Below are 16,835 nucleotides of genomic sequence, written 5' to 3'. Positions count from 1 at the left end.
TCAGACAGTACGCACGTAATGTCACGACGGTTGAACATCCCGTGGTCCACTGTACGGAAGGTGCTTCGAACCACTCTCAAATGGTATCCGTACAAGATCTATATCGTACAGCAGCTTGCACAACAGGACGCACATCGACGTTTTGACTTCGCTCTCCGCTTTCTCGCAAGGATTGAAGTTGACGAGGGCTGGCCCTGGACCATCCAATGGACAGACGAAGCACATTTCTCTGATGGGTGAGGTGAATATACAGAACTGCCGAGTATGGGGATCCTCACCTCCAGTCACTGTGCATGGATTTCCTCTGTATGGTGAACGTGTCACCGTGTGATGTGGCTTCACGGCTACGTTCATCATTGGCACATTCTTTTTTGAACATGTTGGCGCCGGCCGCGGTGGTCTAGCGGTTCTAGGCGCTCAGTCCGGAACCGCGAGACTGCTACGGTCGCAGGTTCGAATCCTGCCTCGGGCATGGATGTGTGTGATGTCCTTAGGTTATTTAGGTTTAAGTAGTTCTAAGTTCTAGGGGACTGATGACCACAGATGTTAAGTCCCATAGTGCTCAGAGCCATTTTTTGAACATGTTGGCGCTCGAGGACCAAAGACGTGCAGTGTGACTGGCCAGCGTTACTGCGATATGCTTCGCCAGCATGTCGTACCCGCCCTAAGGGAGAGAGACGCATTGAACTCAACAAGTTTCAATCTAGATGGGGCTCCACCGCACATCGCTCGTGAAGTTCACCTGCTTCTCCAAAATACATTTGAAAACGGTCGAATTATCAAGCGATCGTTTCCAAATGCTTGGTCGGCACGATCACCTGATCTCACTCCCTGTGATTTCTGGTTGTGCGGCTACCTTAAGGACAGGTTTTACCAGGGGAACACTCACACATATGCTGATCTGAAGCGCAACATATCAAGAGAGGTAGCCAGCATACCTACGGACATGCTTCGTTCTGATGGGCACCATATTGAGCCCTTGTTGTAGTATAATGTACCGTAGCAGTACATTAAAAGTGTTTCAATCGAAATGATTCTGCATTATTTCATTTCCCCATGTCCTTGACATTAATGCTACCAAGTTTTTTACTCGTACGGTAATTACTTTCCATGTTACAACGTGTTAAATAGGGAAAGTTTAATTATAACGGCCCGGTATAATGCATTCACAATACTTATAGTAGCTATCCCGCATTTCTGTTTTGCCATTCATCATTGGACCTACGCCTGCATTACTTGTATTTCTTATTGAAAGCCCCGTACTCACCTGATCAGAAGTCCTGTTCTCCGTGCCATCACACTTTACTAGTTCCAACTACATCTACCTTTAACCTATCCATATCTCTTTTTAAATTCTCTAGCCGCCCCACCCGGTTAAGGGATCCAACGTCCCACGCTCCAACCAATAGAATGACAGTCTTCTTTCTCCTGACGACAAAATCCTTCTACCAGATCCCCGCACGGAGATCCGAATGGGGGACTATTTTATCTCCGGGATATGATGCCCAAGAGAACGGCATCGTCATTAACCGTACCAGAAGAATTGCAAGTCCTCGCGAAAAGTATCAGCTGTAGTTTGCCCTTGTTTTCTGCCGATCGCAGTACCAACATAGCCAGGGCACTTTTGGTTAGTATTACAGGGCGAAATCAGACAGTCATTTAGACTCTTGCCCCTACAGCTACTGAAAAGGCTGTTACCCCTCTTCAGAAACCACTAGTTTTCCTTTCCTCTCCGCAGATACCCCTCCAATGCGGTTGAACCTACGGTACGGGCAGCTGTATCGTTAAGGGAGGCAGCCTACCCGTTCTCGGCGAGATACATGGTTCGCTGGGGCGTGGGGAGAGGGGGGCGGGAGGGTCCACTCTCGATAGAGTAATATTGTGAATTTCTCAAGAAACGGGTTAGCTGTGTCGAGTCGAAGGCCTAAAAGTCGCCATAGGCTTCTGTTTTACGGCATTAAAACGTTACAAACTTCCTACTTTCATCATTTTATTACAATTTGTAGCGTTAAAGAAACTTACCATTTCTGAAATAATGAAATGTGATGGTAAGATGTACAAAGAATCAATAGATCGTGTATGTACATCATTATTTTAATTACAAACATTATTTTATTCGAAATTAAAAGAGATGGGCACATTATTTATTGTCACTGTTTACTCCATCCGTCAAATGCACTTCAAAATTTTTTGAAGCATGCGACGGGCCTTGTTCCAAATTCCTATTTAGTAAATTGTATGTAGTCTCGTTGTTCGGGATCTAAATTTCAAGCTGGAGATGTGTATTCAACTGAAGTTTCATAACTTAACACAGATACCGCTATACGCCGTGGCCGAGTGAGGTGACGTAATTACGGAACAACGAGATTCCAATCCCCGTCCACCAATTCAGATTAAGGTTTTCCGTGACCTGAATCACGTGAAGCGAATTCTGAGATGGTTCCTCCAATTAGGCCACCACTGCGTTCCTCCTCAGGTCTTGCCCATTTCGAGCTTGCTCTCTTCTCAGAGACTGGCCGGACATTAAAATAAAAATTTCGTTTCTTCTCTCTCGTTAGTCCTGTTGCTGGATATCTTACTAGTTCCTCCTTAATAGTAGGAATACAGTATTGACATCTACGGTGATAATTTTTCATATTTATTTTTCAGGTGAAACTCGTCAATATTAGCAACAATGACATTGTGGATGGCAACCCGAAGTTGACCCTCGGCCTAGTATGGAGCATAATTCTTCATTGGCAGGTAAATAAGTGTAGAACTTTAAGATTGTGTGTGTGTGTGTGTGTGTGTGTGTGTGTGTGTGTGTGTGTGTTTTCTACAACTACTGAAGAACACAATGGGAACATTTTCGAAGTGTTTTTGTATTAGCTTTTCGACAGATTTTTTACGTGTTATTGACGCTGAGGGTATATCAGAGGTAAAATATCGATATTTTCGAAATACCAAAACAGTGATTCTCACTTGAAAAGTTTATTAGCTTTGGAAAAGAAGCTCTTTTTGTTTAAATTTGTTGTTTGAGAAGTCTGACTGACTTATGTACAAGATTTTATCAAGAAATTGTAAGTTTCGTGGCAACAGTTTTAACATTTTTATTTTCTTAGCCATAGAACATTTCTAGAGCTGGTTAATTACATTAAACATATATTAATATAGATATCGGAGACAGAATAGTTCTTTAATTTGCAAATTAACTTTTTACAGTTGTTTTTAGCACCTTAGTTTCATGTTGGCTTAATGGAATGTTAATAATTAGTAGTCTCAATTTAGTTGCTTACAAGAAATTAAAACTTCAGATATAAGATTACTCCTTAAGAAAACTAAATTGTCCGAAAAATCATGGAAGCTTTTCTAAAACTGAGAATTTTTTGTTTTCCACGGAAGGCCTTTTTTCTCTATTTAAACGTGACAGTAACACCATTTGTTAAGCATGTATAGTGACTTACACTAACATATGGCATCGCACACCTCCAATTTTTTGAGACAGTCCAAAAATTAAAAAGAAAAATGTGCTTGCCACATATCTGTTTGAGAACCTTGTAAATTAGCCTCTCAGGTGCAACAGGAATCACAAAGACATCAAATACTGTCATCAGACAGAGAGGAATTACAGACATTGGCTGTGGGTGAGCACTGATCTAAATCAGTGGGGAAAGTTGAAAATTTACCCGGACCGGGATTCGAACTAAGATCTCCTGCTTACTTGGCAGATGCGCTGACCACTGTGCCACCCGCACAGCTACACGGACTAGCCTAACACGTCTCCCTTCAGAACTAAATTCTTAACGTATCCGCACACTATTAGTGTAATGCGCCTTGCCCATTATCCTATTTACTCGCGGCATTTCACCGAGCCTGGTGTGCATCTGCACTGGCCATCCTCGCCGTAATTTATATGTCTGTGGTGTCTGTTCCTTCTGTCATCGTGCGCATTTTTTAGATTATTTCATATTTGTTAAGTATTAGCTATGTAACTGACAACTACAGGTGTTGACAGTTAGATACGTTTCCGCTGACTCAAGGTCCACAGTTCCAGACTACCTAAGCTGCTCCCATTATACAGGGTGTTACAAAAAGGTACGGCCAAACTGTCAGGAAACATTCCTCACACACAAAGAAAGAAAATATGTTATGTGGACATGCGTCCGGAAACGCTTAATTTCCATGTTAGAGCTCATTTTAGTTTTGTCAGTATGTTCTTCCACCTACGCTCAATGGAGCACGTTATCATGGTTTCATACGGGATACTCTACCTGTGCTGCTAGAACATGTGCATTTACAAGTACGACACAACATGTGGTTCATGCACGATGGAGCTCCTGCACATTTCAGTCGAAGTGTTCGTACGCTTCTCCACAACAGATTCGGTGACCGATAGATTGGTAGAGGCGGACCAATTCCATGGCCTCCACGCTCTCCTGACCTCAACCCTCTTGACTTTCATTTATGGGGGCATTTGAAAGCTCTTGTCTACGCAACCCCGGTACCAAATGTAGAGACTCTTCGTGCTCGTATTGTGGACGGCTGTGATACAATACGCCATTCTCCAGGACTGCATCAGCGCATCAGGGATTCCATGCGACGGAGGGTGGATGCATGTATCCTCGTTAACGGAGGACATTTTGAACATTTTCTGTAACAAAGTGTTTGAAGTCACGCTGGTACGTTCTGTTGCTGTGTGTTTCCATTCCACGATTAATGTGATTTGAATAGAAGTAAGAAAATGAGCTCTAACATGGAAAGTAAGCGTTTCCGGACACATGTCCACATAACAGATTTTCTTTCTTTGTGTGTGAGGAATGTTTCCTGAAAGTTTGGCCGTACCTTTTTGTAACACCCTGTATTTGTTTTGCTTATTCTTCTATGACGTAGAATGTTAAGCTGCAACGGGAACTCAGGTATGGGAACATTTGGAGCATTTCCTCTTAGAGAATTCTTCTTATCTTTTGCCCTGCTAGTATTTATTCAGTGATTTATGTGTTTAACAACGCCTCCAACCTTCTTTATAACGTGTCATATATCCCTGTGTTAATAGGAAAATGACTCTTCTTTTAGTTACGTTTGTTTCATAGGATGTGCGATTTTAACTTCAGTGCTCACAGAAAAGTTATTGTGTCCTTGAGGTATGTTACGTGAACACGTGCTAATTATATACAGTACAAACAATGGCGTGAACCATACGGGCAGGAACCAACGAAATTAAAGTTATTCCAATAAGAACAGAAGCAGTTTGGCATGTCTAACTACTTTTTTTCAGTTCAAGGGTGTCTATGTGTAGTGAACCAAGTCAGTTTTGTGGTTCTGTTACAGGTCCACTACCATCTGAAGGATCTCATGTCCGATCTGCAGCAGACTAACCTGGAGAAGACGCTACTCGCCTGGTGCCGACAAAACACGAAAGTAAGCTTCGCATTACTTAACCCTCCTTTTCACAGTTACTTCCACTGTAACAGTTTTCTTAATCTCAGGTGACAGGCTATGAATTTTTATTAATAAATTCATCACTTGCCACACCGAAGTTTTAAGTTCCGAGTTTTAAATCCCAGAGAACGGACACAGTGCTTTCACATTGATACGAATAGTGCACGTGAACCTCCAATTCATATTAACAAGAATCATTGAGCTGAAGTTCAACTTTGAGTAACGAGAGAGCCTATATTCGTCTACTACATTGCTAAAATTTCAATCACTTTTTTTTAAAACAAAAAAACTGTCATCTCAGTGGCCAGCTATGATGATTTATTCACACAAGTGGTTTCGTCTCAATTACGAGTCATTTTCAAGTGTGTCAGGTGTTCATGTCGTGGATAGCACGGTCACGTAATGAAAGGTATACATCCAGACGTCTTTGTCAGCTCCACCTCTGTTACTTTTACTTCCTTCGATGGTTCATTTCGGTAGCTATGTCATCCCTCTTCAAACCTACCACATTAATAGCCTCTCTCTCTCTCTCTCTCTCTCCCCCCCCCCCCCCCACTTTTTTTTTATTGCGATCTGAGATGGGGAAAGCAAATCCATAATGTTACAGACCAATATACCTAACACCTGTTTGATGCACAATCCTTGAACATATTCTCAGTTCGGATATAATAAATGTTCTTAAGACTGAGGAACTTACGTCCACGAATCAGCGCGGTTTTAGAAAGTATCGCTCATGCGAAACTCAGCTTGTCCTTTTCTTCCACGATATACTGCGAACTATGGATGATGGACAACGGGCAGATTCCATATCTCCGATTCCATATCTCCAGATTTTCGGAAAACATTTGACGCGGTGCCTCATTGCAGACGGTCAACGAAGGTACGAGCACATGGAATAAGTTGACAGATACGTGAGTGTCTCGAAGACTTCTGAAATCATAGAAGCCGGTATGTTTTCCTCGACGACGAGTGTTCATCAGAGACAAGGGTATCGTCAGGAGTGCCCCACGGAAGTGCACTAGGATCGCTGTTATTTTCTGTAAAATAAATGATCTGGCGGATAAGGTGGGCAGCAATCTGCGGTTGTTTACTGATGATACTGTAGCGTAAGGATGGGTGTCGAAGTTGAGTGAATGTAGGACGATATGAGTTAGACAAAATTTCTAGTCGGTGTAATGAATGACAGCTAGTCCTAAATCTGGAAAAATGTAAATTAATGCATATGAATAGGAAAAACAATCCCACGATGTTCGGATAAATAATTAGTAATGTCCTGCTAGACACAGTCACGTTGTTCAAATATCTGGGTACAACGTTGCAAAGCGATATGAAATGGAAGGAGCATGTAAGGACTGTGTTAGGGAAGGCTTCAGTTTATTGGGAGAATTTTGGGAAAGTGGGGTCATCTGTAAAGGGACAGCATACAGGACGCTAGTGCGTCCTATTCTTGAGTTCTGCTCTAGTGTTTGGGATCTACACCGGGTCAGACTAAAGGAAGACATCGAAGCAATTGAGAGGCGAGCTTCTAGATTTGTTACCTGTAGGTTCGAACAAAACTCAAGTGTTAAGGAGATGTTCAGGAACTCAAATGGGAATCCCTGGAGGAAAGGCGAGGTTCTTTTCGAGGAATATTGTTGAGAAAATTTAGGCATTTGAAGCTGACTGCAGAACGATCCTACTGCCGTCGACATATATTTACATTTCGCGCTAGGAACACGACGATAAGATAGGAGAAATTAGGGCTAATACGGAGGCATATAGATAGTCATTTTTCCCTCTCTCTATTTGTGAGTGGAACACTGGCAGTGGCACAGGGTATCCTTCGCCACGTCTTGTAGGGCTCTTGTAGAGTATGTACATACACTACTGGCCATTAAAATTGCTACACCACGAAGATGTGCTACAGACGCGAAATTTAACCGACAGGAAGAATATGCTGTGATATGCAAATGATTAGCTTTTCAGAGCATTCACGCAAGGTTGGCGCCGGTGGTGACACCTACAACGTGCTGACATGAGGAAGGTTTCCAACCGATTTCTCATACACAAACAGCAGTTGACCGGCGTTGCCTGGTGAAACGTTGTTGTGATGCCTCGCGTAAGGAGGAGAAATGCGTACCATCACGTTTCCGACTTTGATAAAGGTCGGATTGTAGCCTATAGGGATTGCGGTTTATCGTATCGCGACATTGCTGCTCGCGTTGGTCGAGATCTAATGACTGGTAGCAGAATATGAAATCAGTGGGTTCCGGAGGATAATGCGTAACGCCGTGCTGGATCCCAGTGGCCTCGTATCACTAGCAGTCGAGATGAGAGGCATCTGTCCGCATGGCTGTAACGGATCGTGCAGCCACGTCTCGATCCCCGAGTCAGTAGACGAGGACGTTTGTAAGACAACAACCATCTGCACGAAAATTTCGGCGACGTTTGCAGCAGCGTGGACTATCAGCTCGGAGACCATGGCTGCGGTTACCCTTGACGCTGCATCACAGACAGGAGCGCCTGCGATGGTGTACTCAACGACGAACCTGGGTGCAGGAATGGCAAAACGTAATTTTTTCGGATGAATCCAGGTTCTGTTTACAGCATCATGATGGTCGCGTCCGTGTTTGGCGACATCGCGGTGAACCCACTTTGGAATCGTGTATTCGTCATCGCCATACTGTCGTATCACCCGGTGTGATGGTATGGGGTGCCATTGGTTACACGTCTCGGTCACCTCTTGTTCGCATTGACGGCACTTTGAACAGAGGACGTTACAGTTCAGATGTGTTACGACCCGTGGCTCTACCCTTCATTCGATCCCTGCGAAACCCTACATTTCAGCAGGATACAGAAAATGTTCGACTGCTGCTCTGGCCAGCACATTCTCCAGATCTCTCATCAACTGAAAACTTCTGGTCAATGGTGGCCGAGCAACTGGCTTGTCACAATACGCCAGTCACTACTCTTGATGAACTGTGGTATCGTGTTGAAGCTGCATGGGCAGCTGTACCTGTACACGCCATCTAAGTTCTGTTTGACTCAATGCCCAGGCGTATCAAGGCCGTTAATACGTCCAGAGGTGGTTGTTCTGAGTACTGATTTCTCAGGATCTATGCAGCCAAATTGCGTGAAAATGTAATCACATGTCAGTCCTAGTATAAGATATTTGTCCAATGAATACCCGTTTATCATCTGCATTTGTTCTTGGTGTAGCAATTTTAATGGCCAGTAGTGTATATGTGGATATGGTGTTAAAATAACCACTCTGGCATTCGCCTAAAGTCATCCAGGGAAAACGCAGAAAATCTAAACCGGAATGGGTGAATGGGGACTTGAACCACAGTCTTACCGAGTGCGCAATTGATGATACCACAGACTTAAAGTAGATCGTAAGAGTGCCAGTGCGTGTCATTTCGTAGGACTGCTTTTGTAGGTAGAAGTCTGCCATCTTGTGATGTGATGGGGTAAGTTCCTGCGAGTTCGGCTCCCAGGGCGGCTAGCGCCTGGCGACCCGACCTTTCAGGTATTTCCGCTGCCTACGTGCTGCTATTGTCTTGCGAGGAGGGACAGAGTAGGAGATGAATAGAATCGATCACGATAGCCAAGATTTGCAGAAGCGCAGTAAAAGATCTGAGCACTTGGACATCGCCAAAGCGGTTTAACTAGTTTTCTGCACAAGTCTCGTACAGTACCAAGAGGCAGCGGACAAGCGCGTCTGTCTCTTTTTTCGGCCTTAACATGGCGGGGACGGTGCACTCAATCAGACTTGACAGTTGCTGGGGACAGAACCGGTCCCAGTGTTTTATGCTGGGGCGACGCTGCGTCTGCCGTGCAGCACCCTATTCTCACTGCACCAGCTGTTGCGTACGCCAATCTCCTCTTACCGGCACACAGGGATGAATAATTTCGCTTGTATCACTGTCTTGTACCCGTTGTACAGTAAACTCAGTATAGCTTACAGTTTAAGCAAATGTCAAACGAAGCTTTAAGACTAAAGAAGCTAAAACTGTGCCTCGGACTTAAAAGGGAAGCATACACCTAACGAGTCACTAATTTGGTTGATCTTTGGCACAGTTGAAGTAAATATGTAGATTTAACGCATAATAATAATAATAATAATAATAATAATAATAATAATAATAATAATAATAATAGTAGTAGTGTATTCGTGGCGAGGTGCAATCAATATATACGAGGGTAATCCCAAAAGTAGTCTCCTTTTTTTTTTATAAGTACATAGACCTGTTTATTTCTACAATGGTTTACATCAGTTTACAGCTTGAACGTTTAGCTATTTTTCGACATAATCACTATTTCTGTCGATGCATTTTTGTAGACGCTGTGGCAGCATGGCGGCGAGCTGGTATGACATGGGCATACAAAAACTGCCACAGCGTCTACAAAAATGCATCGACAGAAATGGTGATTATGTAGAAAAATAGCTAAATGTTCAATCTGTAAACTGATGTAAACCATTGTAGAAATAAACAGGCCTATGTACTTATGAAAAGGGGCATTAAAGGACACCAATTTGACAACACTGAAGAAGTCGAGAAAAAAACGAAGTAGGCACTGTGAGGCATGTCTGAAGATGACTACAGAAAATGGTTCGAGCAGTGGAATCACCGGTGGGACAAATGTATTAGTTGTAATGTAGAGTACTTTGAAGGAGATAAGGCTGTTTTGTAAACAATTTGAAAATGTATAGCTTTTAAAAAATAATTTCGGTTTTTTTGGGTACCTTCTCGCACCCAAGAATCGGTTGAACAACCGCCTTATAAGGCAGTTCCTTTGTAGATGTGTTACATTTCCTTAAGATTCTTCGTATGAATCTGTCTGGCATCTGCTTTTTCCTACTATTTGTTTTGTTTCCACTTGCGATCGTTCCTAGATATTTTACAGACGCTGTCTCCAGCAGTTTGTCGGCTGCACAGTAGTGGATTTCTGTTCCTATTTATGTGCAACATGCTACACTTATTTACTTTCAGGGTGAGCTGCCAGTCGCTGCACCATTCATCAATCCTCTGCAGGTCATTCTGCAAATCGATTCTGTCTTCTAGTGTTGTTACCTTCTTAGAGACAACCGCATCATCTGCGAACAGTCTTACAGATTCCGACACATTCTATTAGATCATTTATATACATTGTAAACAGTGACGGTCCTATCACACTTCCTTGGGTAGCCCCGAAATTACCTTTTCATCTGTCGTTTTTGTTCCACTAAGAGCGACGTATTCTGCAAGCAAGCCTTGAATACTGCCACAAATCTGTTTCATTGCTCAGTAAGCTCGTATTTTTTTGACTAACCGACAGTGCGCGACAGTGTCAGATGCCTTCCTGCAGTCAAGGAATGCGATATTCGAGGGACACGGATCGCCATACCTAAGCTTCACAAAATTTTTGCCTATGTCCACAGATCATTAGAGCTACACAAAAACACACTTTGTACACAAAAACAAATCTTTTACAGCTCGGACAAGCCAAATACTACAATTCTAAGGCCGAAAACGGGCATATAACACGATTTTTAGGTTATAATACATTTTAAAGATTATATTGTAAACAAAAGTGCGACGTAGATGATATCCTAACAGCCCTCATATTTGCAGATGACATGGTGTACTAACTTAGACATATGGCTGCCACAGCACACATACATTGTAAACAGTGACGGTCCTATCACACTTCCTTGGGTAACCCCGAAATTACCTTTTCATCTGTCGTTTTTGTTCCATTAAGAGCGAAGTATTCTGCAAGCAAGCCTTGAATACAGCCACAAATCTGTTTCGATACTCAATAAGCTCGCATTTTTTGACTAACCGACAGCGCGAGACAGTGTCGAATGCCTTCCTGAAGTCAAGGAATGCGACATTCGAGGACCACGGATTGCCATACCTAAGCTTCACAAAATTTTTACCTATGTCCACAAGTCAGTAGAGCTACACAAAAACACATTTTGTACACAAAAACAAATCTTTTACAAAAAATGGTTCAAATGGCTCTGAGCACTATGAGACTTAACATCTGAGGTCATCAGTCCCCTAAAATTTAGAACTACTTAAACATAACTAACCTAAGGACATCACACACATCCATGCCCGGGGCAGGATTCGAACCTGCGACCGTAGCAGTCGCGCAGTTCCGGACTGGAGCGCCTAGAACTGCTCGGTCACTGCGGCCGGCCAAATCTTTTACAGCTCGGGACAAGCCAAATACTACAATGTTAAGGCCAAAAACGGGCATATAACACGATTTTTACGTTATAATACATTTTAAAGATTATATTGTAAACAAAAGTGCGACGTAGACGATATCCTAACATCCCTCATATTTGCAGATGACATGGTGTACTAACTTAGACACATGGCTGATTTCGGTTGGCAGCCACCTAACGCACACAGTGCAAAATAAATGGAAAACTGCATTTGTAATTTAAATAACAACAAAATCCAATGTAACCATATTTCCTAACTTAAACATAGCAAAATTTTGGAAATGTGTGGTTAAGTTCCTATGGGACCAAACTGCTATGGTCATCGGTCGCTAGGCTTACACACTACTTAATCTGACTTACGCTAAGGACAAAACACACACACACACACACACACACACACACACACACACACACACACACACACACGCCCGAGGGAGGACTCGAACGTCCGACGGGGAGAGCCGCGCGAACCGTGGCAAGGCGCCCCAGACCGCGCGGCTTAAACATAGCCTGCAGATATGTATTTCAGAAAAATAAAAGAAAAAACTCACTGAAGCTGGCACAACTGTGATGAAACATGTGTGGGTGTCGAAGCAAAATAATAATTTGTGTACCTGAATAAGTCGGACCTATCCTTAATTCATTATTAATTAAATAATACTAAAAGTTTGTTTCGTTTTGTGGTCTGAGTTGTTGAGAAATGTGTAAAGTAATATGAAACCGAGTTGTATGCAGTGCAACTGCATTGCCATATAAATACGGTGCGTTCGCAGTTTCTCCCCTCTTGGCCCATCTCCCCCTCCTGCGACTCGGGCAGCGTGGCGTGGCAGTGGCAGTGGGGGAAGTGTGCACCCAGGCCGACTGCTACGGCTCGCGACCGAGGCACGGCCGCGGCTGCCCCACTCCCAGCTAGTCCTCACTCCTGCTTCTTCCGAAGGCCACATAGCCTATCCTCCGTAGCTTTCTTGTGAAAGAAAAAAGAACATCCATTTCTGCATTGTGGTACAACACATAATTGTAAACCACCACGAAGGTCCGGTTTGACAGAAGTGTGATTTATATTTTTTTCAGTATCAAGTCGATTCTTTGGCCCTGCTGGAATGCGTATTTCACATAAAAGAGTCGTGTAGTGTACATTGCTCTACTTTTCGAAAATACTGAGTAGTTCACCTGTCATTTGCCGTAAACGTGATGCGAGAACTGACTTCAGATGCGGAAAACCACAACGCACTTATTAGGTACTTGTAGGAAAGCAGAGCTAATATGTGGAAAAATATATTTGATTATTTATTATTACTAAAACTATTGGTGCTTTCCGCAAAGTAGTTTGCAATAGTGTGGCCGGCCGGAGTGGCCGTGCGGTTCTAGGCGCTACAGTCTGGAACCGAGCGACCGCTACGGTCGCAGGTTCGAATCCTGCCTCGGCCATGGATGTGTGTGATGACCTTAGGTTAGTTAGGTTTAATTAGTTCTAAGTTCTAGGCGACTGATGACCTCAGAAGTTAAGTCGCATAGTGCTCAGAGCCATTTTGCGATAGTGTAGCTGCGATATCAGAGTGTTGTTACTGTAGTTACTGGCGCAGCAAAGTTTAAGCTCAGGTGTTTACTATTTATGGCCCTTACGTTAACATCGACTCGATGCTAAGAACCTACAGAACACAGGTGGCATAGTGGTTAGCACACTGCACTCTCATTCGGGAGGACGACGGTTCAAACGTGCGTCCGGCCGTCCAGATTCCGTGATTTTCCTAAATCGCTTCAGACAAATGCTGGGATGGTTGCTTTGAAAGGGCACGGCCGATTTCCTTCCTCATCGCTGACACAATCCTAGCTTGTGCTCCGTCTTTAATTACCTCGACGTCGACGGGACGTTAAACCCAATGTTCCTTCCTCCTTCCAAAATATCAGAATAATAAGAGTTTCACAGTTTTGTGAGGTATTTTAAATTGTGTTACTTGTGATATAACGGCAGCTACCGCCATAAGACAACACAGCAACGTCCACGGACGATGTGCACACACACACACACGCTGAAATCCACATTCTTGGCTATGGAAGGGCACGATGCTCCGATACGTGGGATGAGAGAAGTCCGGATTAGCAAGCACGACTTATGAGGCCGGCATAGTTATAGTAACAAGTTAACAGAAAGCGTGGCTAACAGTTAAGTGCAAAGCCTTAACGACGTATGAGGTTGTGCGGTGTGTTCTGAGAGTCTGTCCTCACACACCTCCGGAAGCGCTCCACCGACTGCTAAGTCGCGGCGCCACAGGAGCAATGGCCCAACACTTCCGCAACGCCTCCTTGTCTGTCCGCTTTAAGCTCGCGCCTCTGGCTGCTGTCACTTCGGCTGTTTGCCGCACCTGTCTATATCCATTCAAGAAAGTAACACGGAAGTGTGCCCACGGCAAGCGCCGAAACTGCACTCCAGCCACGTTCTTCAGCTTCCGGTTATTGGAGTCGCTGTTTCGTTGGCACTTCCTCCCTTTTACTGACTGCTGATTCGCTATCCAAGTTGCATGTATTCGTGCCAGAATGAGATCTTTCTGCCTACGTGCATTACTATGCTTGTGTGCGCCTTTCTCACTGTCCTTAACCTGATATCACAGTATATGTACTGCTTGTTCACAAAGAGGAGCTAATTCTGAGGGGGGGGGGGGGGGGTGCAGGGTATAGAGGAGGTAAGCTCCGCCCACCGGCACACAGCGTATTGGCGGGGTAATAAGTCGCGCTAACGTTACGCAGTGCTGGCAACACTCTGGCGTCCACATAAAAGTTGTGCTCCAAGCGGTATACACAATGCCATCTATTAACCGCAGCAGCAACTGTTAATGTTGAGCATATACTAGCGCAAAAAGTGGACAGCGGCATAATAAAAGATTGCAGGATACGTGGAATTATTTATGTGTAAAACCCAGTATTGCAATTTCGACGGTTGGCCGTTATGAAGTGAAATCGAAAGTTTCATATTGAATGATACTGCCTATTGCTACTAATTTCGTAACAATTCTCTTCGACAGTTTGGAAGTGTACAGAACTAGTAGAAAAACTTGCATTGTGGCAATAAAAAGAGAAGGAATAAATTTGGAAAATTTATTGACAATTGTTACGCTGTATTGTACTCTCAAATACATCACTCAGAATCACTTTCATTGTACTCCTCTTCTGCGAGTGCTTGATGTTCGTCGCTACTGTCCGTTTCGGCAGTGTTAATAATTATATCGTCTATTGCTAGTTCAACTTGACCATCACGCCTCCAATATTCTTCTTCTAGCTGTTGGACCTTCCTGCAGTACCCTTCCCAGTCATCGGCAGTTACAGACAAAAGGGATTCACTTGATGTCGCAAAAAGGTTAACTTTCGAAATGTCCCCTGAAATTTTGCGTTCGCTAAACAACCGTATTAATTTCGCCCATGCCAGTTCTACTTCACTCAAACCACAATTGTAGGGAGGCAAGCGTACAACCATGTGGCCTTCCTCTTCCGCCATTTCGTGAATAACATATGGTTTTTTACCAGGTCTATGCTCTTGTATTAAAGCGAACAGAACCTGCTTTCTCATGCTCTCATTACAGGCGACACGCCTATTTTGAAGCCATTCCAACATCCTCACTTTGGTGTCATACCGTGTGGGTGTTTTCTCATCCTGTCATGGTATGGAGCGTTGTCCATGACAATTACCGACTTCGGAGGAAGTTTCGGAAGCACCTTTCAATCTTTCCTGAATTCATCTGACCATGGTAGTCAGCTTTAGTTGATTTAGCCCAAAATTTTAGTTCGGCTTCCCTGACAAATCCCTTCCTTGATCCAACGCTTCCAATAATCAGTCTTTTGGAGGAAGTTCCCCAACCCAGAACGCTGACAATATCACTAACTAACCTAAGGACATCATCTCACACATCCATGCCCGAAGCAGGATTCGAACCTGCGACTGTAGCGGATGCGCGGTTCTGGACTGAAGCACCTCGAACCGCTCGGTCACAGCTCCGGAAGTCTTAATGAAGTAGTATTTTATATAATAATGAACACAAATATTGCCACAGTAATTGTATCATTCGCTGGCACGGTGAAATATCGGTCCTGACGGTGATAACAGCTGTGACTCGAAATAGTGTACAGGCTGTGCATGGCTGCGAACACCGATCAGTCGGATTTTGCTGCGAGTGATTTACATACCTAGTGTAGTGAATGTCCCGCGACTGAATGGGTAAACGTTGACTGCAAATAAAAAAATATCGAGATTTCGTTCTCCGTTCGGTCTTAAATATTTTTTGTCGCCTATCGATTCTTTCGTCTCTGGCAATCTTATGTATATGTGAGAAATTCCTCATTGCGTTTCAGATTGAACGTTGAACTGGTATCGGCATGCGTATTCAAATACAGAGATACGTAATCAGGCAGTATACGGCGATGTGGTCGGCAACGCTTATACTGTATAAGACAACAAGTGTCTGGCGCAGTTGTTAGATCGGTTAATGTTGCTTCAATGGAGGTTATCAAGATTTAAGTGAGTTCGAACGTGGTGTTATTGTCGGCGCACGAGCGATGGGACACAGCATCTTCGAGGTAGCGATGAAGTGGGGATTTTCCCGTACGACTATTTCACGAGTGTACCATGAATATCAGGAAATCGGTAAAACATCAAATCTCCGACATCACTGCGGCCGGAAAAAGATCATGAAAGAACGGGACTAACGACGACTGAAGAGAATGGATCAACGTGACAGAAGTGCAACACTTCCGCAAATTGCTGCAGATTTCAATGTTGGGCCATCAATAAGTGTTAGCGTGCGAACCATTCAACGAAACATGTCGATATGGCATTTCGGAGCCGAAGGCCCACACGTGTACCCCTGATGACTGCAAGACGCAAAGCTTTACGCCTCGCCTTGGCCTGTCAACACCGACTTTGGACTGTTGATGACTGGAAATATGTTATCTGGTCGGATGGGTCTCGTTTCCAAGTGTATCGAGCGGATGGACGTGTATGGGCATGAATCCATGGACCCTGAGGGTCAGCAGGGGACTGTTCAAGCTGATGGAGGCTCTGTAATGGTGTGGGACGTGTACAGTTGGAGTGATAGGGGACCCCTGATACGTCTGTATACGACTTGACAGGTGACACGCACGTAAGCATCGTGTCTGATCACCTGCATCCATTCATGTCCATTGTGCATTCCGACGGACTTAGGCAATTCTAACAGGATAATGTGACACC

General features: G+C 43.9%; 1 protein-coding gene across 1 annotated transcript in view; it reads left to right on the top strand.

Annotated features, from left to right (window-relative positions):
• Nucleotides 1-16,835, top strand: part of LOC124721174 (dystrophin-like) — a 949,029-nt gene that overhangs the window by 704,067 nt on the left and 228,127 nt on the right. The window contains exons 6-7 of the mRNA XM_047246008.1: nt 2,650-2,742; nt 5,308-5,397. Of these exons, the coding sequence (XP_047101964.1) occupies nt 2,650-2,742; nt 5,308-5,397 (183 nt within the window). The remainder of the gene's footprint in view (nt 1-2,649; nt 2,743-5,307; nt 5,398-16,835) is intronic.

Source organism: Schistocerca piceifrons, chromosome X (genome assembly GCF_021461385.2).
Source record: "Schistocerca piceifrons isolate TAMUIC-IGC-003096 chromosome X, iqSchPice1.1, whole genome shotgun sequence".
Taxonomy (NCBI): Eukaryota; Metazoa; Arthropoda; class Insecta; order Orthoptera; family Acrididae; genus Schistocerca; species Schistocerca piceifrons.
The sequence above is the reverse complement of the archived record's forward strand: the minus strand, read 5'-3'. Positions and strand labels throughout refer to the sequence as shown.